The following is a 23780-nucleotide window of genomic DNA, read 5'->3' as shown; positions in this document are numbered from 1 at the left end:
AATGCTGGTGGTAGAGCTCAGAATGCCCTTCTGTCCTCAATACAAAACAGGAGTCCACATAAAGACATACCGTAATCATAATCAAATAATCAAAAGGCAAGACGAATCTTGAAGGCAGCAAGAGAAAAGGGACTCGGGCTGGGGACGGGCGGCCTCAAGAGGGAGCGGGGCTCTCGCCAGCCCAGCACTGTCCCAAATAAAACAGAAACAAAATAGGGCGGAGGCGTAACTCGGAGGGAGTATGCCCCTGGGTTCAACCCCTAGGGCCACACACAGGGAGGGAGGGAGGGAGGAAGGAGGGGAGGGAGGGAGGAAGGAGGGGAGGGAGGGAGGAGGGGAGGAAGGAGGGGAGGGAGGGAGGAAGGAGGGGAGGAAGGAAGGGAGGAGGGGAGGGAGGGAGGAAGGAGGGGAGGGAGGGAGGAAGGAGGGGAGGAAGGAAGGGAGGAGGGGAGGGAGGGAGGAAGGAGGGGAGACTAATCACATATATGTGATCCTCAAATAAATGGTCACCAGATTTATCACTAGAAACTTTGAAGGCGGAAGGCCAAGATCTTCAAAGTGCTGAAAGAAAAAGATGTCAACCAAGAATCTGATATTGGGCAAAACTATCCTTCAAAAGTGAGATAGAAGCCGGGCGTGGTGGCGCACGCTTGTAATCCCCTCGCTTGGGAGGCAGAGACAGGAGGATTGCGCAGGTTCGAAGCCAGCCCCGCCCGCTGGTTTAGGAGACCCTATTTCCAAATAAAAAAAGTATAAAAAATAGGTCTTGGAGTGTAGCCCGGAGGTAGAAGGGCTTCCAGGAACCCCAGTACCACAAAAAAAAAAAAAAAAGTGAGATTGAGCCGGGCGTGGGGGCGCACGCTTGTAATCCCAGCATTCGGGAGGCTGAAACCTGGAGGATCGTGGTTCACAGACAGCCTTAACTACTTAGTGAGGCCCTCTGCAACTCAGTGAGACCCGGTTTCAAAATAAAAAATAGGGCAGGGGATGTAGCTTGGAGGTTGAATGCCCCTGGGTTCCATCCCCAGACCTGCAAAAAAAAAAAAAAAAAAAAAGATAGAATGCTCCCAGGTTCCATCTCCAGTACCAAATAAATAAATAAATAAATAAACGGTGTATTCATTTCAAGTCACCCCTCCATGTCAGTCTGGTATAGAGCTGTATTTCTATTTTCTGTATTTCTATCTTTCTAATAAACTTTAAATCTTCAATAAATAAATAAATAAGCCGGGCGTGGTGGCGCACGCTTGTAATCCCAGCATTCGGGAGGCTGAGACCTGGAGGATCACGGTTCGCAGACAGCCTCAGCTACTTAGTGAGGCCCTCTGCAACTCAGTGAGACCCGGTTTCAAAATAAAGAATAAAAAATAGGGCAGGGGGTGTAGCTCGGAGGTCAAATGCCCCTGGGTTCCATCCCCAGACCCACAAAAGTAAATAAATAAATAAATAAATAAATAAATAAATAAATAAATAAATGTGAGATAGAGCTAGGAATGGTAGCACATGCTTGTAATCCCAGCACTTGGGAGGCTGAGACAGGAGGATCACAGGTTCACAGCCAGCCTCAGCTACTTATTAAGGCCCTCAGCAATTTAGTGAGATCCTCTCTCAAAATAAAGAATAAACTGGCCGGGTGTGGTAATCCCCGCACTTGGGAGGCAGAGACAGGAGGATCGCGCAGGTTTGAAGCCAACCTTGCTGGCTTAAGAGACCCTGTTTCCAAATAAAAATATAAAAGAATGGATGTCTGGGAGTGTAGCCCAGAGGTAGAAGGGTTTCCAGGAACCCCAGTACCACCAAAAAAAAAAAAAAAAAAAAAAAAGAAAGAAACAAAGAATAAGCCGGGCGTGGTGGCACATGCCTGTAATCCTAGTACTCTAGAGTTTAAGAAAGGAGGATTGCAGGTTTGAGGACAGCCTCAGCAAACGGTGAGACTCTATCAATATAGAGAGACTCCGCTTCCCAATGAGAAATACAATAAGAAATAGAATTTGGCTGGGAGTGTAGCTCAGAGGTAGAATGCCCTTGGGTTCAATCCCCAGTAACACACACACACACACACACACACACACACACACACACACACACACACAGGAGAATTCCAGGTTTGAGACTAGCCAAGAAACTTAAGACCCTCAGCTACCTAGCAAGACCCTGTTTCAAAATAAAAGAATAAAAAGGGCTGGGGTGGGTAGCTCAGAGGCAGATTGCCCCTGGGTTCAATCCCTAGTACCAAAAGGGAAAAAAAGTAAGGTAAAAACCTGATAGTACACACTTATAATCTCTGTACCTGGGAGGCTGAGACAGGAGAATCACTAGTGGGAACCTTACTGAGACTATTTCAAAATAAAAATATGTATATAAAACAAAACAAGGAAGAACGCATCCAACCCCCAGCCCCCAGGACCACAGGCATTAAAAAGTGCTATTATTATTGTTAGTAATAGCAGTAGTTGTTGTTGTTGGTACTGTAGATTGTACCCAGAGGCATTCCATAGCTCAGCTACACAGGAGAATCACAGGTTTGAGGCCAGCCTCAATCTGTTTCTGTTTCTCTCTTTTCTCCTTCTTTCTTTCTTTTTGCAGTACTGGGGATGACACCTGGGGGCATTCTACCTTCAAGCTATACCTTCAGCAATATTTTTATTCTTTATTTTTGAAACAGGGTCTCACTGAGTTGCAAAGGGCCTAAGTAGCTGAGGCTGTCCGAGAACCATGATCCTCCTGTCTCAGCCTCCTGAATGCTGGGATTACAAGTGTGTGCCACCACGCCTGGCTGTTTCGTTTTTTGCTTTGAAACAGGATCTCACTAAATTGCCAAAGCTGGCCTCAAATCTGTGATCCTCCTGTCTCAGCTTCCCAAGTACTAGAATTACGGATATGCACCAGTATGCTTTGCTTTATTATCTTAAAAGGTAGCTGGACGTGGTGGTGCACAGTTGTAATTCAGTACTTGAGAGGCTGAGACAGGAGGATCGCAGGTTCACTGCCAGCCTCAGCTATTTAGTGAGGCCCTCTGCAACTTAATGAGACCCTGTTTCAAAATAAAGAACAAAAATTAGGGCTGGGGGTGTAGCTTGGAGGTAGACTGTCCCTAGGTTTCATCCCCAGTAACACACACACACACACACACACACACACACACACACACACACAGGCTGAGACAGGAGGATGGCGGGTTCAAGGCCACCCTCAGGAACTTAGAGAGACCCTAATAAAAATAAAAAGGCACTGGGGATTTAGATCAGAAGTAGAATGACCCCAGGTTCAATCTCAATATAAAAAAGTATCAATTAAACTATTTTGTTCTAGTATAATTTAAAAGGGTAATGTGAACTGGGCATAGTGGTACATGCCTACAATCCCAGTACTTGGGAGGCTGAGATAGGAGGTTTGATGCCAACCTCAGTAAGTTAATGAGACCCTCTTTCAAAACAAAAACTAAAATAAAAAGGCCTGGGGTGTAGTAGCTTGGAGGTAGAATGCCCTGGCTTCAATCCCACTAACACACACACACACACACACACACACACACACACACACACACACGAGACAGACTAATGTTATGCTTTGGGTTTCACTGTGGGTCCTTTTTCTCAGCCCAGTAGCGAAATAAAGAGCCAGAAATCTCAGTTGCAAAGCCAAGAAGTTAATGGCAAAGCGAAAGGAAAAGCCCCACAGTAAAGAGCGGAATGTGGAAGAGTGCTCAAGACAAGGCACCATCAGCCCTGGACCCTAGTCTCATATTTAGTTCATGCTTCCTTGTCTTTACAAAGAGGAGAATCTGGTCTGACATCATCAAACATAATATCATTAAACCAGGGTGTGGTCAGTCAGCAATGGGTGAAAGGGTACAAGTGCTTTTCTTTTTTTTTTGGTGGTACTGGGGTTCCTGGAAGCCCTTCTACCTCCGGGCTACACTCCCAGACCTATTTTAACATTTTTATTTGGAAACAGGGTCTCCTAAGTCAGCGCGCGTGGCTGGCTTCGAACCTGCGTGATCCTCCTGTCTCTGCCTCACAAGCGCGGGGATTACAAGCGTGCCACGCCCGGCGATGTGCTTTTCTTAACCACCCTTTAAGTCCTGGTGCTGGGACCATCCAGGTCTCAGGGCTCCGTTTATCTTATCTTCGTTGCTATGCCAACAGCCTGCCCTGTGGCAGCACAGGAATCATCTACCTGTAACCAGCTCAGCTAAATATGTTTAAAAAATGATTAGTTTCAAGCCGGGCATGGTGGTGCACACTTGTGATCCCAGCGCTTGGGAGGCTGAGGCAGGAGGATCGCGCAGGTTCGAAGCCAGCCTCAGTTCCTTAGTGAGGCTCAGCAACTTAGTGAGACCGTGTTTCCAAATAAAGTATAAAAAAGGTCTGGGAGGAAAGCCCAGTGGTAGAAAAGCCCCTGGGTTCCACCTCAGTACTAAAAAAAAAAAAAAAAAAAAAAAAAAAAAAAAAAATTAGTTTCTGGTTTTAGACACATAGTATAAAAATTCTTTAATTCTGTCACATTATACCTGAAAGGGTACAAGTGGAGGTATATAGGAGCAGAGTTTTTTTTTGTTACTGAGATTAAAGTGGTATAAATTTAAACTGGAGCATCAAAGTGTTAGAATGTTAAATGTAACCTCTGTGGTAACTACAAAGAAAATAGCTATAGAATATATGCAAAAAAAAAAAAAAGGAATTTAAAAATTTCACTACCAAAAATCAGCTAAACTCAAAAGACAGTAACATAGTGAGGAACAAAAAACTAGAAGGTCTACAGACAACAAATAGCAAATGGCACAAGCAGTCCCCTCCTTATCAACAATTACCTTAAATATAAATGGATTAAACTTTCCGATCAAAAGGCAGAGACTGGAGAAGCAAATTAAAAAAAAGAAAAAGCAGCCAGGTGTGGTGGTGCGCGCTTGTAATCCCCGCGCTTGGGAGGCTGAGACAGGAGGATCGCGCAGGTTTGAAGCCAGCCTCAGCTACTCAGTGAGGCTCTCAGCAACTTAGTGAGACCCTGTTTCCAAATAAAATATAAAAAAATAGGCCTGGGAGTGTAGCCCAGAGGTAGAAAGCCCCTGGGTTCCATCTCCAGTACCCCCCCCAAAATAAAGAAAGGAAGAAAGAAAGAAAGAAAGAAAAAGGAAAATGAACATGCCTGTAACTCTTTACTTGGGAGGATGGGACAGGCTGATCACAGGTTCAAAGCCAGCCCCAGTAACTTAGTGAGACTCTAAATAACTCAGCAAGACCTTGTTTCCAAATAAAAAATTAAACAAGGACTGTATCTTGGAGGCAGGATGCCCCAGGCTCAACCCCCAGCACCACAAACACACAAAGTAAAAACAAAACCATTGTACATCATCTCCAAGAGATTCACTTTAAATCTAAACACAGGTAGAAAGTGAAAGAATGAAAAAAGACACTGCATGCAGTTCTTGCTGGGAGAGCAAGGGTGGGTCTCACCAAGCCAGTCACAGGAGAGAAGACAGATGCAGGAGACAAACACGATGAATCGTGGACACAGACCCTCCGAGTAGCCAAGTCTTACAGGCCGGGACCTGGCGGCAGCTGCAGCAAGGGCACCACGAGAAGGTGCTCCATGGGTCCAGTGTTCACTGCGCCAGGTGAAGGCCCAGGCGATGGGGAGTGGCTGCACAGCAGTAGGAATGTCGAGCACAGCACTGCACCCTTGAAAATGGCTCAGGGACATTTTTACGGTATCTGTATTTTATCACAATGAAAATGCCATTCAATTTTAAAGATTGAGTCATCTGATCCATGTTATATTTCTACTTAATTGGAATTTTAATATCTCTTAGTTGCCAGTGTACCAGTCTTGCACATATTTTGTCAAATTTATCACGATGAATTTCTTGTCAATGCTATTATAAATGTTACTTTTAGCCAGGCATGGTGACACATGCCTATAATCTCAGTACTTGGGAGGGTGAGACAGGAGGATCCCAGGTTTGAAGACGGCCTCAACAAGTAGTGAGACTCTTATCAAGCTAGCAAGACCTTGTTTCAAAATAAAAATTAAAAAGTGGGGCTGATGCCGGGCGTAGTGGCGCATGCTTGTAATCCCAGCATTTGGGAGGCTGAGACTGGAGGATCGCGGTTTGAAGACAGCCTCAGCTACTTAATGTGGCTGAGGGCATAGCTCACAGGCAGAGTGCCCTGCTAATCAATCCCCAGTATCACAAAACAAATAAATACATAAATAAATGTTATGTTTCAATCTTCATTTTCCATTTTTTGGCTAGTTTATAAAAATGCCATTGAATTTATAAACAGGGGAAACCAGCAGGGCATGGTGGCGCACACTTGTGATCCCAGTACTCTGGAGGCCGAGGCAGGAAGACTGCAGGTTTGCAGCCAGCCTCAGCTACTTAGTGAAGCTCTCTGCAACTTAGTGAGACCGTTTCAAAATAAAGAATACAAAATAGGACTGGGGGTGTAGCTCTGAGGTTGAATGCCCCTGTATTCAATCCCCTGTACTGTATTAAAAAAATAAGGTAGAGAAAACTCTACCATTATCAATTACTGAGTAATGAACAATGCACAACTTGGCGGCTTCAAATAGCCACTACTTTATTTACATGCATGTTTTCTAGAGCAGCAGGCTGGCCTGGACTTGGACTCTGCCGCGGGTCTCGGTGCAGTCTGCAGGGGCTCCCCAGGCTGGCGTCTGTGTGGTGCTGGCAGGCACCAGCTGGACCGCTTGGGCTCCTGCACACCAAACGCCGAGGTGTACAGGAACCCCATGCCTAGGGTCAAGGGCCATGAGATATCACTTCCAGCACATTCTGCCGATCAAAGCAAGCCACCTGGCCAGTCAGGCCAGGAGGGAACCGTGTCAGCGCTATGGAGGAACCGCATCCGAGCCAGTGCTCAGCAGTGCAGCCCCAGCTTGCAGCTTGGCTTCCTCACTGGAACTGTCCCTCAGTGCCACAAGGGGGCGCTGGCACCACAGGAGGCAACGGCAGGTCCCCCTGCCACCCCAGCTTGGAGGGCTGGTGGCGGCTCTCCATCACTGATTGTCTTCTGGCTGAGCACCACCTCCGCCTTCCACTCTCTGGCTTCCCAGGTGAACTCACCTGAAAGCTCGCACTGAGGAGACAGACGGACTTAACTCAGTCCACAGCCCAAGGCTTCACCACTTTACGGCATGCAGTGTCAGGCCAGGCCCCACCTGGCTGTCCTGTGGGGCTGAAACGCCACCACGCCTGCCCACAAACGGCCCCTCGTGTCCCTTTGGGAGTGTTTGTGCATATCCCCGGCAACACTGACCCAGAGGAGCCCTTCTGTCATGGCGACTGTGGCCCTGTGGGGAAGGTGGGCCTTGCCTGCACCTGGGCTCTCATCACTGCCACAGGGGCCCTCAGCGGGCTCTCCAGCTGCACCCAGGACAGGGCTGGTCCAGCAGGATGCCTAGCTGCCAGCTGGTCCTCCCCCAGCCGCCTGCAGCCTAGGGGTGCGCCCTCAGGTTGATGCCTTGGGGAGGCAGGCCCTGCCTGGGGACCCGCTACAGCTCAGCCGGGGCCATCGGCCTGGGTGGGAGCGAGAGGGCAGTCCCTGGAGCCCACCTGGAGAGGGCTGCCGTGCCCTAGAACAGCCCTCGACACAGGACTTTGAGGTCAGTGCTGGCGCTTTTCCTGAATGCAAGGTTGTGTTACCTACCAGTCTGCTTCTCTGCTTTGAACCTGTCTGCCCTCAGCTGTGCCGTGGCACCAGAAGCTGGCTGTGTAGTGGGGAGACCGGGCACCCACGGCTTTCTGGTCGCAAGCCCCTGGCAGTTGACAGCTGCCTCTGGACAGACCAGATTCACCCCACTGCAGGATCCCCCATCTCTGCCACATGCCAACTGCCCACAGAGGTCATGCCAAGCCCCAGGGACAGGACAGGGCCCTGCAAGGGCGTGCTCCCCAGAAGCAGGCTGGCACTCCAGGGGCACCTGAGGGTGGATGCCTGCAGCCTTGCTTTAAAGGGGACCCCGCCGCAGGGTGTGAGGGCATGTGGCTTCCCGCGGGCTGGGGCCAAAGCCAGGATGCAGCCTGCTCCACTCCCTGGGCATGGGATGCAGGCCTGGGTGGCTCATGGAGCCGGCGCAGTGGCACATGCCTGTAATTACTTGGGAGGCTAAGACACAGGTTGAGGCCAGTCTCAGCAACTTAGTAAGACTGTTTCAAAATGAAAAATAATTAGGGCCAGGGGTGTAGCTCAGAGACGGACCACCACTGGGTTCAATCCCCAGAACCACAAAAACAAATCACAAGATGGGTCCAGAAGCCGCCCTCAGCAGAGCCCCCAGCCGCACGTCAACACACGGACACACGACACACAGACCAGAGCGCAGGCAAAGTGGGCTGCAACCGTGTTTACTGGACGCTGGTTGAGGAGTAAGGCACAGGAACCGCGGCCTCGTGCTTTGCCGCACTAGCTCGGAAATGCGGGCCAATGAGGCGCCCTGCGTTCGCGAGGTGCACGCTGCGCTGCGCTGCCCGAGAGGACTAGACACGCTGTGCTAACAGCTGGTCACTCCGCTTTCTACTCCGCGACCGTAAGAAACTGACTTTACATACATATTGCTATATTCATACAAAGCTCATTAGCATATTAGAAAGTTTATGATAAACAGTCAAATTTCAACAGCTGTTATAAAATATTTAGGAATGTTTTATAATACTGTGAAAATTACTATCAAATGCCCAAGAAGTAAGAAAAATAGGACTAAAGAATCTGTTATAGGTCATTCCCTTAGCTCGTGAAGACCCGAGGGAAGGAATGTTAACCCAGCAGTCAGGAAGGTGCTGGCTGGGGGCCAGGCTGCGGGCCCTCCGGCAGCGCACTCGCGAGTGTGGGGCGGAGCACACACCTACTTCAGCTGCTGCAGGTGGCCTCCCAAGAATGCTTCTGGGTACTGGGGACTGAGCCCAGGGCATGCTACCTATGAGCTACACCCTCAGCCTCCTTTTATTTTGAAATAGGGTCTAAATTGCTGAGGCTGGCCTCAAGCCTGAAATCCTCCTATCTCAGTCTCCCAAATTCTGGGCTTACAGGGGTATGCCAGTGTACCCAGGTGACGCTTTCTTTTAAACGCAAAGTAATCTGGCACCTGGGACTATTTTCAAATGTCTTCCTTTCACTCTCTCTCTCTTCTGAAGTTGAACTCAGGGGCACTTTAACACTGAGCAACACCCTCAGCCCTTTCTGTTTTGGGATTACGGGACCGCGCTGCCGAGTATGACCTCAAGCTCCCGGTCAGCTCCCGGTCCCCGGCTCTTGGTGGCGTCAGGCACGTGGGCGGCTTACCTACAGAGCCATGCATTTTGATCTTGATGAGATGACACGGGGGACCTGGAGTCCTCTGAGGACAGAGACCGACTCGGGGAAACCCTCCCATACATTAAGCTAAAGTGCAGCGGAAGTGGGCAGGGGTCTGCTGGGCAGTGGCGGGGCCCCTGGCCAGCCCTGGGCACGCCTTGTCTCCTTGGGGTGGACCTGCCGTCCCCACTCCTAGTGTCCAGAAGCCGAGAGGCGGGGACAGGCCGAGGCTGGTGCACGGGGACGCCAAGGCCACGGCTGGGGGGGTTCTAAACTGCTTCATAACTCAAGTTCCCAGGAGGGGAGAGCCTCGCGGTCTGATACGAACTTTAAAACGCCTCAATAACGGGTCCTCTCCGTGTTTTTTGGTGAAATCTCTTTTGGGGGGAAACCCAAGAACTACTCTAAGATTGGAGGTGCGGTACCTATTCTTTAGTACTCCTCAATTCAGCTGAGGTTAGGAAGGCGTCAGATCGTGTGCTGGCACGCTGTGCCTTCAATCAGAAGCTACTTAAATCAACGCATGTGAAGACGCAAAGACATGGGCGCAGAGGCTGCCACGGAGGCCAGAGCTCCCGTGGTGGCTGCGTGATGTGCTGGTGACAGAGGCGGTGACTGTGTGGCGGCACGGCTCGGCCCGGCGGCGCGCCTGGCTGCGACCCCGGGGCCAGCCTGCACACCGGCTAGAGCCCTGGAAACAGCATTTCCTCAAAAAAGACCCCAGCAAGATCAATGTCTCAAGTGACTAGAACAGGGGCAGACAGGAGGGACAGACGGCCACAGGCTCACAGACAGCGCACGACTGCCCTGCGGGAGCTCCATCCGGCGGTCAGGAGGCCAGCGGGGCAGCCTCGTCTCTGCAGGCCGAGGCTCCTTAAAACTTCGCATATGGGTTTTGTTCCTTAAACAAACCTGAAAGAAAACGAACCTAAATTACAATCTCATTCATTCAACTGGAACAAAACTCACGAGAACAACGCCAGCGTCTAAGTTGTTCTTTCTGTTAGGTGTGCTTGCTTTGTTTCCGTGGCACTGAGGCTGGGACCGGGAAGGGCTTCTACCTCCAGCTACACTCCCTGCCTCGCCTCTTAGTTCTTTTAAAATGTTGGAACAGGCGCTCGCTGGGTTCCTGAGAGCCTTGCTATTGCTGGCTGGTCTTGAACCTGTGATCCTCCGGTCTCAGCCTCACGCAGTGAGATTATAACAGGGCTGCGCCACCGTACTCAGCTCATTATAGGTTTTATATGAAGATTTACTGAGGTTTAGAAAAATGGACTCCAAGCAGGCTCAGATATTGTTTGGCTTGACCGTTTTTAGTCAAACCACATTTGACTTCAAAACTGAAATAAAGCCAACTGTGGGGGTGCACCCTTGTGACCCCAGCTCTTGGGAGGCCGAGACAGGGGGGTACCAGGTTCGTGGCCGGCCTTGGTTACTTAGTGAGGCCTCTGTAACTCAGTGAGAGCCTGTTTCAATATAAAAATAGCTCAGAGGTAGAAGGCTCCTTCAAGGACCAGTTCCACAAAAATAAAACAAAAAACTGAAACAAATTTACTGAAAATAATTGTGACAGATCCCAAGAAATATATACTGATTTGCTGATGCCCACAGAGAAAGTAAAATATTTAAAGCAAATACTTCTTCCACAGTAGTTGGCTAGAATTATGCAGAAAAACAAAACCACCTTATTTTGAATACCCTTATAATTACCATTGAAATTTTAGGCCTGAAGCTACAAAAAGACCATCAATTCCTCTCTCAAGTATTATAAAACACTGGAACAAACATGAATTTAGCCACGAAAGCTGTCTGGGGACTTACCCAAGCACTAGCAATTCTCACAGTACAGAAACACAAATGCACACACACGCTCACGAGTGATAAAATGATCTGAACCGGGCACAGTGGTACACATCTATAATCCCAGCACGTGGAAGGCTGAGATAGGAGGATAGCATCACAGTCTCAGCAACCTAGCGAGACCCTGTTTCAAAACAAAATAGGGCTGAGTGTACAGCCAGGAGGTAGACTCCCTCTGAGACCTCTGAGGTTCAGCCCCCCCCCCCCATTTATCTAGGCCAGGTGACTGCAAGTTTCCTGACGGGAAGCGGAGGGGAGAGCGTGGGGGGCGGGGAGCACGGGCGTGTGCCGAGGTGTGCACCAGGCACAGCGCTCTGGGCTTCGTGGAGTGAGGCTCCAGGCCAGTGCTGGTCACAGCCCCAGACACCAAAGGCACACAGGAGTGGCCTTGCTAAGGACTTACTGAAAGAATAGTTCCTAGTAAAGTTCTAGTTGGAGGGGAAAACAGAAGCAATCTGTTTTGTGATAAGGAAGTTAAATTGCTTCCCAAACCCAAAGGAGCAACTGCACTGTGCTGGGGTTTTATATGTTAACTGGACCAGGTGAATCTACCTCTTCCACCAGCCACCCTGGGCTCACTGCTCGCAGCCGCGGCTTCCCAAAGTACAGGCCATTCGATGGAATTTATTATAAGCTGGCCCCAAAGTTAACTCCATCAGTGCAATCAGAAGGCCACGTTAACTGTCAGCGTGGCCAGATGGGTGAGTCTGGAAGACCCTGGCTCCGCCCAGAGCTGCCACCCTGCTGGCCTGTCCTGCTGAGCGGTCAGGGCAGAGCGAATGCCCAAGACCCTCAACACCCTCATGGTCAGAGGCTGGCAGGGGACATCAGAAGCTCTGGAGGGCCATCCTCTGCCGCTATCCCAAGTGGGCCACCGCCAGAAGTCCTGGCACCACTGCGCCCTCAATGTGGACCTGGGGAACTCAGAGGGCAAGGCGAGGAGGGACACGGTTGGCAGCGAGCCCAGGCGCCAGGAGGAGAGGCTCCAGGGTGGTGCTGCCGTCAGAGATGCCCAAGCCAGTGCAGCCCAAGGCCTGCACCGCACTCCATGGTGGACGGTTGGACACTAGCCTGTGTGCCTTCCACGGGCTCAGATGTAGAGGCCCCCAGGCAGCAGACAGCTGATTGGCATGTGCGAAGCCAACAGCAGCCGCAAAGGGGCCTCTGAGCCCCACCCAGGGGACGCAGCCCGCACACGCTTCCCACCCGAACAGCCCGCAGCCGTGTACCAGGGCCACGAGGTTCTGCTGACCAGCTCCCGAGGAGGAGACAGCACAGTGACGAGACCCCCACTGAACTGTGCTGCTCCTTTCACAAAGGTGCGCCATTCACAGGCAGGCTCTGACATTTCTCTCACAAATGTCAAAAGCTGGACAATCCCTAGAACCTCGTGACCCCAAGTCCAAGCAGCGAGGGGTCAACTTCTACTGTGCCCTCAGAACCACAGAACTCCTGCAACCCATGGAATCTGGATGAGCTGGGAATCAACACGAGAGGACAGCAAGCTTAGTACTTAGTTAGTGGCATGTAACTGGGGGCGGTGTAGTTAACGTAATGTGTTAGTTTTCCAATTAATTCAACAAAACAAAAAGTTTATGCTCGACACACATGCGTACTCTGGCTCTGCCAAAGACCTGCTTGCCCGACAATCTCTCAAAGAAGGCCAAGCAAGACAGAAAGCCCAGGAGGCGTGGTGGGAGCACACGCAGGCCTCCGCCAGCCCGTCTCTGTGAGGGAGGGCGGCCGCCGCTCAGCGAACAGGATGAGACGTGCAGGGCAAGGGCGAAAGAGGGCAGCCTGGAAACAAGAACTGGGGCCACGTGGGCACACCCAGTTTACGGCAAGGCTACGGACAGCCTCCTCCAAGTTCTGATACCCCAAGAGCTGACAAGGACTGGAGAAAAAGAAGTCTGGCTGACACAAGCCTCTAAGATCCCTCCTCAGCACGCTGGGGGATCACAAGTCCACTGCAGGGCCTGCAGTGCCGACCCCTGAGAAGCAGCCACAGCCCGACGCAGCAACCCCATCTTGCTCGGTGAGCTGGGACCAGCCGGCTTGGCGAAGCTCCTGACCAGCGGAAAGGAGGCGCAATGGAGCCTTACCATATTTTTTCCTGATTTCATCATGTCTGGACTTCATCTCTGCTCTCCTAAAACACATAAGGAAATATCAGGTAGAGTCAAAACACTACGCACAAAGTCGCCTCCAGATGCCCTTCCCTCCCTCAGGCAGAGCCGCAGTTCTCCCGCGAGACCTGGGGGATGACTCTGCCACCAGGAACACCCACAGGTCACGCAGGGGACGATAAGGCCAGTCTCCAGGGGCCGCACCAATAAAACTATTCCTTTCAATAAATCAATTCAAAAGTTCTTTTGGTATAAAAAGAATGTAACACACAGTAAAACCCTCACGCCAGGCCCTGAAGACAGTCAGGAAATACAGCCAGAAGGGGCACACCACACCCCCCTTGCCCACCAGGCTGGGGAGCAGGAGGACGCTGCCTGGCACAGGGGACACAGCGCACGGCTCGCTCATCCCAGTGGATGGGGCTGGGCCAAGAGCCCGAGGCCAGGCCACCTCAGCAGTCATCCGGAGACTGACATGTTTCTAATACAAACATTATGATACCAGGTGGCACCGCCAGCCGCCTGCCACCCTCCTTTAGTCAAAGGCAGCCCAGAGCCCGAGGCACAGCAGGGCCAGAAACACCTGCGAGGTTCCTGCCAATTTCTGCCATGGTCTAGAAACTCTTTTAAAACAGTTTTTATTTTTAAAAGAGAAACTCATGACTTGTAAATGTTATTTGCCACCACTCTCCAGATCTGAACCCCTGACGGGAGCCCCTCCAGTCCTCACCTCTCCTCCTGCCGGGCCCTCCTCTCCTCCTGCTCTCTCATGGCCCGCTCGTCACTCTTATCCGGCTTCCGACTCCTCTTCCTTCGGCAGCAGCAGCAGCAGCAGACAGCGAAGGCCAGGAGGATGGCGCCCCCCAACACTGACATGGTAATGATCAGCGCCTCAAAGTTCACTGGAAACCCAGACGCCTGGGGTCAGGACAGCTGCAGGGACAGGCCGCCCAAGAGCCGCCGGCCCCGCCAGGCAGCCTGCAACAGGGCCCAGACCCCCTTAAGTCTCGCTCGGCCACTGATCTCTGACTAAAACTTTCTGGATTAACCCCAAGGAAGTCAGGGTACGGGGCAGCCTTTCTTTAACTTGAGACTGGAAAGGTGTTATAGCCTCAGAAAGGGTAAGAGGAGCCAGAAAGGAGGAAAACACTGAGCCCCTGAGGACAGGACAGGCGTGGTGCAGGCTTCTCCCAGCAGTGGACTTCTGGGCCCGCTCCGCCTCAGACGGCACCAAACAAGACAACTAACACACCTGAGGGGATCTAGGCGGGAAGCTGGCATAGTGGGCACACTCTAGTCCCAGTACTTGGGAGGCTGAGACAGGAGGATCACAGGTTCGTGGCCAGCCTCAGCTTCTTATGAGACTCTTCTGCAACTTAGTAAGACCCTGTTTCTTTTTCTTTCTTTCTTTCTTTTTTTGTGGTACTGGGGTTCCTGGAAGCCCTTCTATCTCTGGGCTACACTCCCAGACCTATTTTATACTTTTTATTTTGAAACAGGATCTCTTAAGCCAACGAGGCTGGCTCCTAACCAGCGTGATCCTCCTGTCTCCGCCTCCCAAGCGTGGGGATTACAAGCGTGCGCCTCAACGCCCAGCTAGTGAGACCCTGTTTCTAAATAAAAAATAAAAAATAGCATCAGGGGTGCAGCTCAGAGGTAGAATACCTCTAGGTACCACATACACATAAAAAAAATCCAGGCAGGCCTTTGACAGAGCCAGATATGTCTACGTGTCAAGTATAAACCTTTTACTTGGTTGGGACTCAAAATCTAGCACATTAAACTATCTATGCTCCCAAATTACATGACATGAACTAAGCACATAGTCTGCTGTCTCCTCCTGTGCTGATTCTAAGCTGATCCTTTAGTTTCCGCAGCAGAGCTGGCGTTGTGTGCTCAGCGCCCTGTAACCAGGGCTGGAATTCCATTCCATAGTAGAAGTACCAGAAACGCCCATCCCTGAAAAGGCAGTCAGTACCAGGAGTCACCCCAGAAGTGCAGATCGCACAGTGGGGGCGCCACCCCACCGGACAGCCACACCAAGGAGACTTGCTCCCCTCGGTGCCCAGGGGTGTGGAGCAACCAGAGCCCCCCAATGCTCGACAGGGCACCTGGGTGTGGCCACGCGCACAATACGCAGGCAGGCCTACCATGGGCTAAACAGATCTGGTGATAGACAGTACAGCACAATCTTCATTTGGTGCTGGGGACTGGACCCAGGTGCCTATCTCCAAGCTACACCTCCAGCCCTTCTCATTTTTTATTTAAAACCAAGGCCTCACTAAGTTGCTTGGGGTGGCTTCAAACCTGCAATCCCTCTGTCACTGGGACTACAGGCATGCCACCACGCTGGTGAGGAGACTCCTCTAGCTAGAGGGTCAAGGGCAGGCCACACCGAGGTGCTGATGGAAGATCAGGCCGGGGCCGGTCACCAGCACAGGGACAGGGCCTTCCGGGAACGCTGGGGATAACATGCATATATGCACACACACATACATACGTATCCAGGCCAAGCAAGGAGCCCTGAGCTGGGGTGCAGAGACCCTGCAGGGATCCACAGAGGGCCCCCAGCGCAGCCCAGGACACCCTGACACCTGCCGCAGAGAAGTCAAAGAAGCCTTGACTGGTCTCCCCCTCCTCCTTCCCCTCCCAGGACAGGAGAGGCCAGCGCCCAGGCCCATGATGCTGAGGGAGCCCTCCAGACCCCAGGACCCAGGGCCTGAGCGTCCCTGGCTCACCGGGAGTGCCGCGGAGCTGAGATACCCACTTTCCTACCCGCGTGCACTGACTGAGCACATGAGAAATGGCAAGGGCGCGGACGTGGGGAGGAACACTTACCCCAGCACACGCCCCAGCGTGCAGAGCTCAACTGGCAGAGCGAGCGTGGCGGCAGGATCCTCGTCACCGGGTAGTCCACGCACGCCTTGTTGGTGCTGCACCACAGACACTGCGAGAGAGGCCGGCGGTGTCAGCACCGCTGCTTGGGGAGCCGCTGCCCTCACCACCTCCTTCCCTCTCGTGCTGCGCCCATCTCCTCTGCCCTTCAGTCGATGCCCGGCACAGCGGCCAAGGCCTCGCCAGCCTGGAGAGCAGGAGGCTTCCACAGCCCAGCCAGGCCCTGCTCCAGGGCCTCAATGCTGGTCCCCAAGCTGCCAGCCCCCAGAGCCCAGGGCCTCGGCTGCCCGGCCTGTCCCCTCCAGGAACTGTCCACCGTGGACAACATGGCCACCTGCCTTCCTGTCCCACTCTACGCTCCTAGGCGACCTCGCTGCGCGAGGGCAGACGTCCACACTCCAAAACAGCAGAACCCCGCCCGCACACCTCCGGGACGCCCGCGGGGCCGCATGCTTACAGACACATTCTTCAGGCACTCTTCACAGGATCTGTTTGTGTTCTGAGAGCAACCTGCGAGAAGGAAAGGCAAGGTCGTCCTGAGTGAGCTCACAGGCCAGGAGGGTGAGGTGCAGGCTGCCGAGGCCCTCCCGGGCCCGTCCTGCGTCACGGCTCAGGACACAGGCCCACTGAGGCCCGCTGCAAGCAGGGCACCCGGGACGGGCCCGTACTCTGCAAGGGGTCTTCTGGGGAGGAGGATTCCAAATGCAGAAGCGACATCTCCTTCAGAGGAGCTGAGCCACACGGCAGCACGACCACTGACCACTTGCCATCAGCACGCTCGGGGAGCCTCGAGGCAGCCAGCGGCACGGCATGCCTGCAGACTCGCTGCTGGGTCTGGATGTGGAACCGCGGGGCCAGGGGGGAAGGGCTGGTGGCCGAGCAGCAGTGTTCAGGGGGGGCTGTAGGAGCGACTGAACGTCAGCCTGCGGCTTGTCAGTGGATCCGCACAGCCATGACCAGTCATCTGAATGGAGCAGTGGGGGCTGGCTCTCGTCCTGGCCACCTCCCTCTGCGAGCAGCTTCCTCCCCTCGCCCTTCCTCCATGGTTCTCCACTCCACCTTGGCCCAAAGGCTTGGAGCCAGATGACCATAGATTACCCTCTGAAACCAGGAGCCCAAATCAGCCTCCCCTCTTATAGCCTGGTCTCCTCAGGCACTTGTCAGCAAAGAGTAGCAGATGGACAAGCTTGCCTCCGATCTCCGGCCCATGGCCAGCCTCCCCAGGCGGGCCGTGCTCCCAACCCCTAGGGAGGAGTGGCCCAGGCACGTGGGCTGCCTGGGACTCTGCCCACGACTCAGCACTGCTGCTACAGGAGATCAAACTCCAAGCGGCTACAGCGCTGGAACTGAGCTCATCAGAAGTGAAGAACTGGTGTGGGACTCAAGAATTTCCCACATCCCTCTGCTGTTTCTCTCCACCATCCCTTCACACACACACACACACACACACACACACACACACACACACACACACCTCTACTTAATGTCACTGGTTGCCAGAAAATGCAAATTAAACCCGCAGTGAGATGCGGCTGCATACCCACCCAACGGCTATGTGGTGGTGCACACTTGTGATCCCAGCACTCGGGAGGCTAAGACAAGAGGACTGCAGTTTGCAGACAGCTGCAACCACCTAGTGAGGCCCTCTGCAACTCAGTGTGACCTGTTTCAAAATAAGGAATAAAAACAGGGCTGGGAGTGTAACTAGTTGGTAGAATGTTCCTGCCATCCCATCCCCAGTACCAAAAAAGAAAAAAAAGAAAAGCCTTTAGTGTAAAGGACTACGTCTGCAACTTGCAGCTTCCTGTCAGGGTTTGGTCGAAATGATAACAAGCAAAGAGTTTATCACGTATCAATTTGCTGTTAAAAATATACTTTTTTAGTAAGGGAGATTGAACCTGGGGACATTCTACCTCTGGGTCAGACCCCAGGGCCCTATTTTATTATTTTTAAATTTTGAAAGAGCCTTGTTTAAGTTGCCAAGACTAGTCTTACACTGCAATTCTCCTGTCTCAGCCTCTCAAGTGCTGAGATTACAGGTGTGCGCCACCATGCCTGACTGCAGCATACAATTTTTTAAAAAGGAAACAGAAGCTCTTTTAATGTAAGTAACAAACCCTAACAGAAACAGTGGTAGAGCAGGCACAGTCAAGACAGAGGACAGAAGGGCACGCATACTGCACCATCCTCAGCTTGCCTGAGCTCCGAGACCTCACTACCCGAGGAGGCACAGCGTGCACCCAACACCCACTCTCCACTCCTTTCCCCAAAGTCCTCTATTAGAAAGGAAGCCCTTCCTGCCGGGTGTGCACACCCACAATGCCAGGACTTGGGAGGCTGAGGCAGGAGGACCGCAGGCTGCAAACGTGCCTCAGCAACTCAGCAAGACTGTTTCAAAATAAAAAATAAAAAGGGATGGGAGTGTAGCTCAAAGGTAAGATACCCCTGGGCTCAATCTCCAGTACCACAAAAACAAGAAATAGGGCTAGTAGTATACCTCAGCTGTAGAGTGTCCAGGGTTCAATTCTCACTATAGCAAAATAAACAAATAAATAAAATATAAAAACCAGCTGGGCATGGTGGCGCACGCTTGTAATCCCAGCTTTCAGGAGGCTGAGACAAGAGGATCGTGGTTTGTGGACAGCCTCAGCTACTTGGTGAGGCCCTTTGCAACTTAGTGAGACCCTGTTTCAAAATAAATAAAAATTAGGGCAAGGGGTGGTGCTCGGAGGTAGAATGCCCCTGGGTTCCATCCCCAGACCTGCAAAAAATAAAGAGATAAAAACCAGCAACCCAAGGATGCCTTTCCTTCCCATCAGTCTGACAGAGCAGCCATAGGGACAGCAGAGATGAGATACAGGATCTCCATCTTGCTCAAGGCTCCTGTGTGAGCTGAAGGAACTGCAAGATGGACAGCGGAGACCCCACCCAGGCCTGGGCCTCTGCAGTACTGACCCACTGAGTCAGGAGGCCGGAGAGGAAGGGGCAGGGGCCGGCCCAGCTGCCTCGCGCCCCTCCGCACGCCGGCGACAGGGCAGTCTTCAAGAAGGGGGCACACCAGTGTGAGGGGCTTCATCAGAATAACCTTGAAGACGGGAAAAGGCCCCTCCAGCCGCTCACTGACAGACCACACCATCTCATCCACTAGGGAAGGCTACACACTAGCCGTCTGTTACTGCTCCACAGAAAGGCCGTGAGCGTTTGTGGAGGGCAGAGCACTTACACATCACAGGAAGAAACTGCCCTGCTCATTTCTTATGCTAAGCGTGAACGTCCTGACTCGAGGGCCTGTGACTTTGAGACTTCAAACTTGATTCTACTCACTAATTTTTAAGAACTTTCAAACTCATTTGCTTTGGAAATTAAAACAAAAACAACTGTTCTCCCAGGATACACTAAATCATTATGACTCATTTTTGGGTGCTTTCCTAAAGTTTCAAGTGAGTCAATTAATTCAACAAGTACAAAATGACACACTACAGTGTGTAAAGAGATATACTTTAAAAAAAAATAATAAGGAAACAAGTAAATATTATCTGCCATGGCCTGTCACACAGCAGCCCTCACACTGCCGCGTGCCAAGTGGCTCAACATGCCCCCAGACGGGCGCTGTGCCCCCTGCATGGTGACAGGTACAGAGAGCGCCTGTGCTTCCCACTTCAGGGAGGAAGAGAGTGAAATTCTGTGTGTTTACTGGAGACTGAACCCAGAGGTGCTCGCCCACTGATCTACACACCCAGCCATATTTTATTTTGAAGTTCATTTAGGCAAAAAAAGTCCTGGAGACCCACTATGTCAACAGAAAAGAAGGGAGGAGTGGTAGTACACACCAACACTAGCAACGAGTGCCAGGCCGGGCTGTGCAGATCACTTAGCCCTGCCCTCAGTGCGCGCGTGGAGATCTGCACTGTAAGGACTCCGCTCTGCTCCTCAGCAGCCGGGATCCTCGCTCCCACGCCGAGCTCTTGCACTGATTCTGCCCCCATACACAATTATCATGGGATCCAAACTCGCCTCAAGGTTTCCTTAAGCTCATGAATTTCACTCTAAACATCTTTAATACATTACGATTACTAATGTTGTCCTTCACCAAAGAACACGCGCACGCGCGCGTGCACACACACACGTATGGGTTTGGGACTGGTGTTGTGTACTTTTTAAATTCATGCAAAATCCTTATGAAGATAAAATGTCTTAAATGTCACTAAGTTCCTGTGTATGAGAAACACTACCAATCTGGTACCAAGCACGATTTGTGGTGGTGGGGGGGGAGCAACCTTGACACTAGGGTGAGCAAAGGTAAGGGGACTGAAGGCCTGGGTGGTCAATAGCTACCCAAGCACGACACTAATGTCCTCTTCCTAGATGCCCCAAGGATAGGAATAGTCTGCCCGACCAGAGGTGCTGCCAACACCTGCAGAAGCTGACACACTAGGGCTGCGTGTGGGGGGGGGGGAGGGAGGGGGAAGGAGAGAGAGACTGGAGACTGAACCCAGGGGCATTCTACCTCCAAGCTATACCCCAGCACTTTTTTTCTTTTGGTTTTTGAAACAGGATCTGGCTAGACTGCTCAGAGGCTCACTCGGTGCAGAGGCTGTCCCTAATCTGCAACCCTCGGTGCAGAGGCTGTCCCTAATCTGCAACCCTCGTCTTGGCTTCCCAAATACTGGGATTACTGGCACGCACCGCCACACCCAGCTCTTGGGCTGTACTTCCTTTATGAATTCCGAACTGTGTGTCAGAACCCAGTACAGCCACACCTAACTCCAAACACCCACTTTAATTTGCACACTAATACACGCAACACCCCCCCCACCCCCCCACCCCCCCCCCCCCCCCCCGAGCCACTGATCCAGTGTTCTGTGCCATCACAGAATCCCTCGAACACCTGTTCGGTCAGTGAAAAGTACTCACTGCATTTGTGCTTAGGATTCAATTTAGCCCCAAAGTTCTCTACACAGCATTAGCCAGGGACCCTAGCAACACCCCCCAAGACGCCGCCCTGCTTACGTCACAAACACTAAGCACACTTGGAAGTAGATAAGAAACAAACAATCCTGTGCTGGAACACTCAAAAAGGTCACAGACACCTTAAAGGTGCTTTGCCAGACCAGGGTGAGCGCACCTGACGGAAACTGGGCTAACGGGTTGGTGGATAAAGTACTACCCCTCAAACTGAGCCAGGTCAACCGTAATTGTAAAGATCGCAAAATTGGGATTAGAGTTGCCTATGGCTCTGCTGTCCACAGCAGTGAGCGAGAGCGCGAGCCACTCCGCATCGGCGGGGGCATCTCTGAAGCAGGTCCGAGCAGACCCTGCCAGCTTGAAGCCTGCAGGCTGCCAGCCGGGTCCAGGCTCGGCTCCACCCGTCCTCCAGGAAGCCACACACTACAATACTATCTGGCTCTGGAAGTCGGTGGGCCGACTTCCTCCCCCAGATCCCCGCACCCCGCGCCCCAACTCCCCAGGAACTTGGCTCTTCAAGGACAGGAACCCCGAAAGCCACACTGGGACCCCAGCACCTGGCACGGGCGGGACACACGAATGCAAACCGCGCCCCGCCGCGAGTCTGATAACTTCAGAGCAGAAATTATGTCTGATAAGTATCAAAATTCCGGAAAGGCGTGGGTGCCTGAAGGCATACACAGGGCCAGGGGTCGCTGCGGGAGGGTGTGGACGGCGCCGCCCTCGCGGGGCCTGGGGCTCCATCCAGGACGCGGAGCAGCCTGTCGGCCGGCGGTGGCAGCGCCGCGGGCCGGGCCGCCCTCCAGCCCGGCGAGGTGCCCGCAGCAGCTGGCGGAGGCCCCGGCCACGGAGCGCGCCGCCGCCGCCGCCGAGCCCCGCACGACCCCGGCCGGGCCTCACCCGCTCCGGACGGCTCCTGCGCCGCGGCCGCCGAGAGGAGCAGCAGGAGCAGCGCGGCGCCGCCCAGGGGCAGCCCCCAGCGTGGCGTCGGCCCGCGGGTGTCGCCGGGCGCCATGGTCGTCGGCGGGCCAGCGGCTCAGTCTCGCTCCAACTGCGACGCCAGCCTGCGCGGCCTCGGCGCCGAGAGCCGCGGCGCCGGAAGTGGGCGGGGCGGGCGGGCCGAGCGAGTGCGCAGCCGCGGACCCCGGCCCGCCTCTGGGCGCGGCTGCGACTCAGCGCGCCTGCGCAGTGTGGGACCGAGCCCCAGGGGCTGTGACGAGAACAGCTGCAGCCTAGTGCGCCTGCGCATCAGGGGTTCCCTCCGGGCAGGGAAGCGGCTGCGGCTCAGTGCGCCTGCGCGGCGGAGGCGCCGGCCAGGAGGTGGCGCTTTGCGCTTCACTGCGCCTGCGCGGCGGGAGGCCTGGCTGGGTTTGGGGAGTTAGTTGGAGTGGGGCGTTACAGCTGCAAGACCCTGGCCTGACTCTGAAGGGCTGTGGGGTGCGAACGGTTGCCCCAAGCACTCTAGTGCTCTTTCCAAGCGGCCCCGGGAGCGGTGGCCTCCTCGTGCCTGCTAGTGTGCTGGCCTCCCGCATGTCCCAGGCCTGCTCCCCGCTGCCATGGCCCACACTCCCGCAGTGGTCACCGAGGTCCTTAGAGCGACATTAAAAACCTTAAGATTGCCAGGGGCAGTGTTGGGCTTGGGTGTATCTCGGAGATGGAATGCCCTGTGTTCCATTCCCACAGCCACACACTGACACAAACCACCCCAAGATGGCACAGACTTGTATTGCTGGAATCATTGTTTAAGTTCTTGAGAGCAGCGTGGTTTCCTGAGCGAAGGTAGAGTGGGAACCGTTGGGGAAAGCAAGAGAGTTGTCTGTGTTTACGTGAGTACGTTATTTGGCCGTTGGGGCCGTGCCGGTATTGGAGAACATCTTTGGTACTAATTTCAAAATGTATTGATTTCAAATGCTTTGGCATTAACTTTAAAATATAGGAAGCAGTCGGAGCGTGGGTGTTGTGCAGGCACCAGGCAGAGAAGGAGCCCTGCAGAGGTCCCAGCACCACACGTGATTAGTGAGAACACAGTAGAGGTGGCCCAGGGCCTTTGCATTTCAAGGACACGTTTTACACAATACATAAGGTCTAGCAGACAAGCTTAAACTTCCCCCAGGATGTGGGAGGATGGCACAGGCCTTCAAAAGGTCCCTGACTTCAGTAATCAAGTAACACATTCTGGAGTCTAGGCCCACATTTGCAGGAAGAAAGCGTTTGGTTATGCAGGATGTAAGAAAGCGAATCCTCATATCAAAAGACTTCTGTTGGGTCAGGAGGATGATTGGTTAAGCAAAGATATGAGATAAAAATCTTTATAAAAACCGTTGGGCATTCAAAACCCCAGCAGCTCGTTTCAAGTCACTCCACTGCATTTATTTCTTTAACGCAGCGCTTTGTAAATTTCTGTCCTTTCTGCCTTCATAACAAATCGCTTAGGCTCACAGTAGAAGAGTTCTGGCTATTCTTTCCTAAAATAGCTAAGAACAAGCACCCGCGGCGCCATCTCACGGGGATGCAGTGTGGCTGTCACGGCCACCCTGGCGCAGCAGGAGCAGCGGCGGGGGTTCCTAGAGAGGTGGCTAGGGTGAGGCGTGGCCAGGGGAGGTGTCCTCCAGCCTTG

General features: G+C 52.9%; 1 protein-coding gene across 1 annotated transcript; it reads right to left on the bottom strand.

Moving 5' to 3' along the window:
- Positions 1 to 10142: 10142 nt before the first annotated feature.
- Positions 10143 to 22223, bottom strand: PTTG1IP (PTTG1 interacting protein). The gene is made up of 6 exons (XM_080696190.1): positions 22064 to 22223; positions 16656 to 16708; positions 16142 to 16250; positions 14034 to 14205; positions 13280 to 13326; positions 10143 to 10229 (listed from the first exon to the last, which is right to left on the bottom strand). The coding sequence occupies exons 1-6, from the start codon at positions 22176 to 22178 to the stop codon at positions 10192 to 10194; spliced, it is 534 nt and encodes a 177-aa protein (XP_080552316.1). The 5' UTR covers positions 22179 to 22223; the 3' UTR covers positions 10143 to 10191.
- Positions 22224 to 23780: the final 1557 nt, after the last annotated feature.

This window comes from Muscardinus avellanarius (assembly GCF_963383645.1).
Source record: "Muscardinus avellanarius genome assembly, chromosome: 5".
NCBI classification, from domain to species: Eukaryota; Metazoa; Chordata; class Mammalia; order Rodentia; family Gliridae; genus Muscardinus; species Muscardinus avellanarius.
This window is presented reverse-complemented; position numbering and strand designations above follow the sequence as displayed.

Excerpts from the sequence above, each read along its gene's own strand:
- PTTG1IP (XM_080696190.1), bottom strand. The coding sequence starts at position 22,178 with ATGGCGCCCGGCGACACCCGCGGGCCGACGCCACGCTGGGGGCTGCCC. Across the intron at positions 16,709-22,063 it reads GCAGGAGCCGTCCGGAGCGG|GTTGCTCTCAGAACACAAAC; the intron begins GTGAGGCCCGGC and ends TCCTTCTCGCAG. Across the intron at positions 13,327-14,033 it reads AGGGCCCGGCAGGAGGAGAG|GAGAGCAGAGATGAAGTCCA; the intron begins GTGAGGACTGGA and ends TATGTGTTTTAG.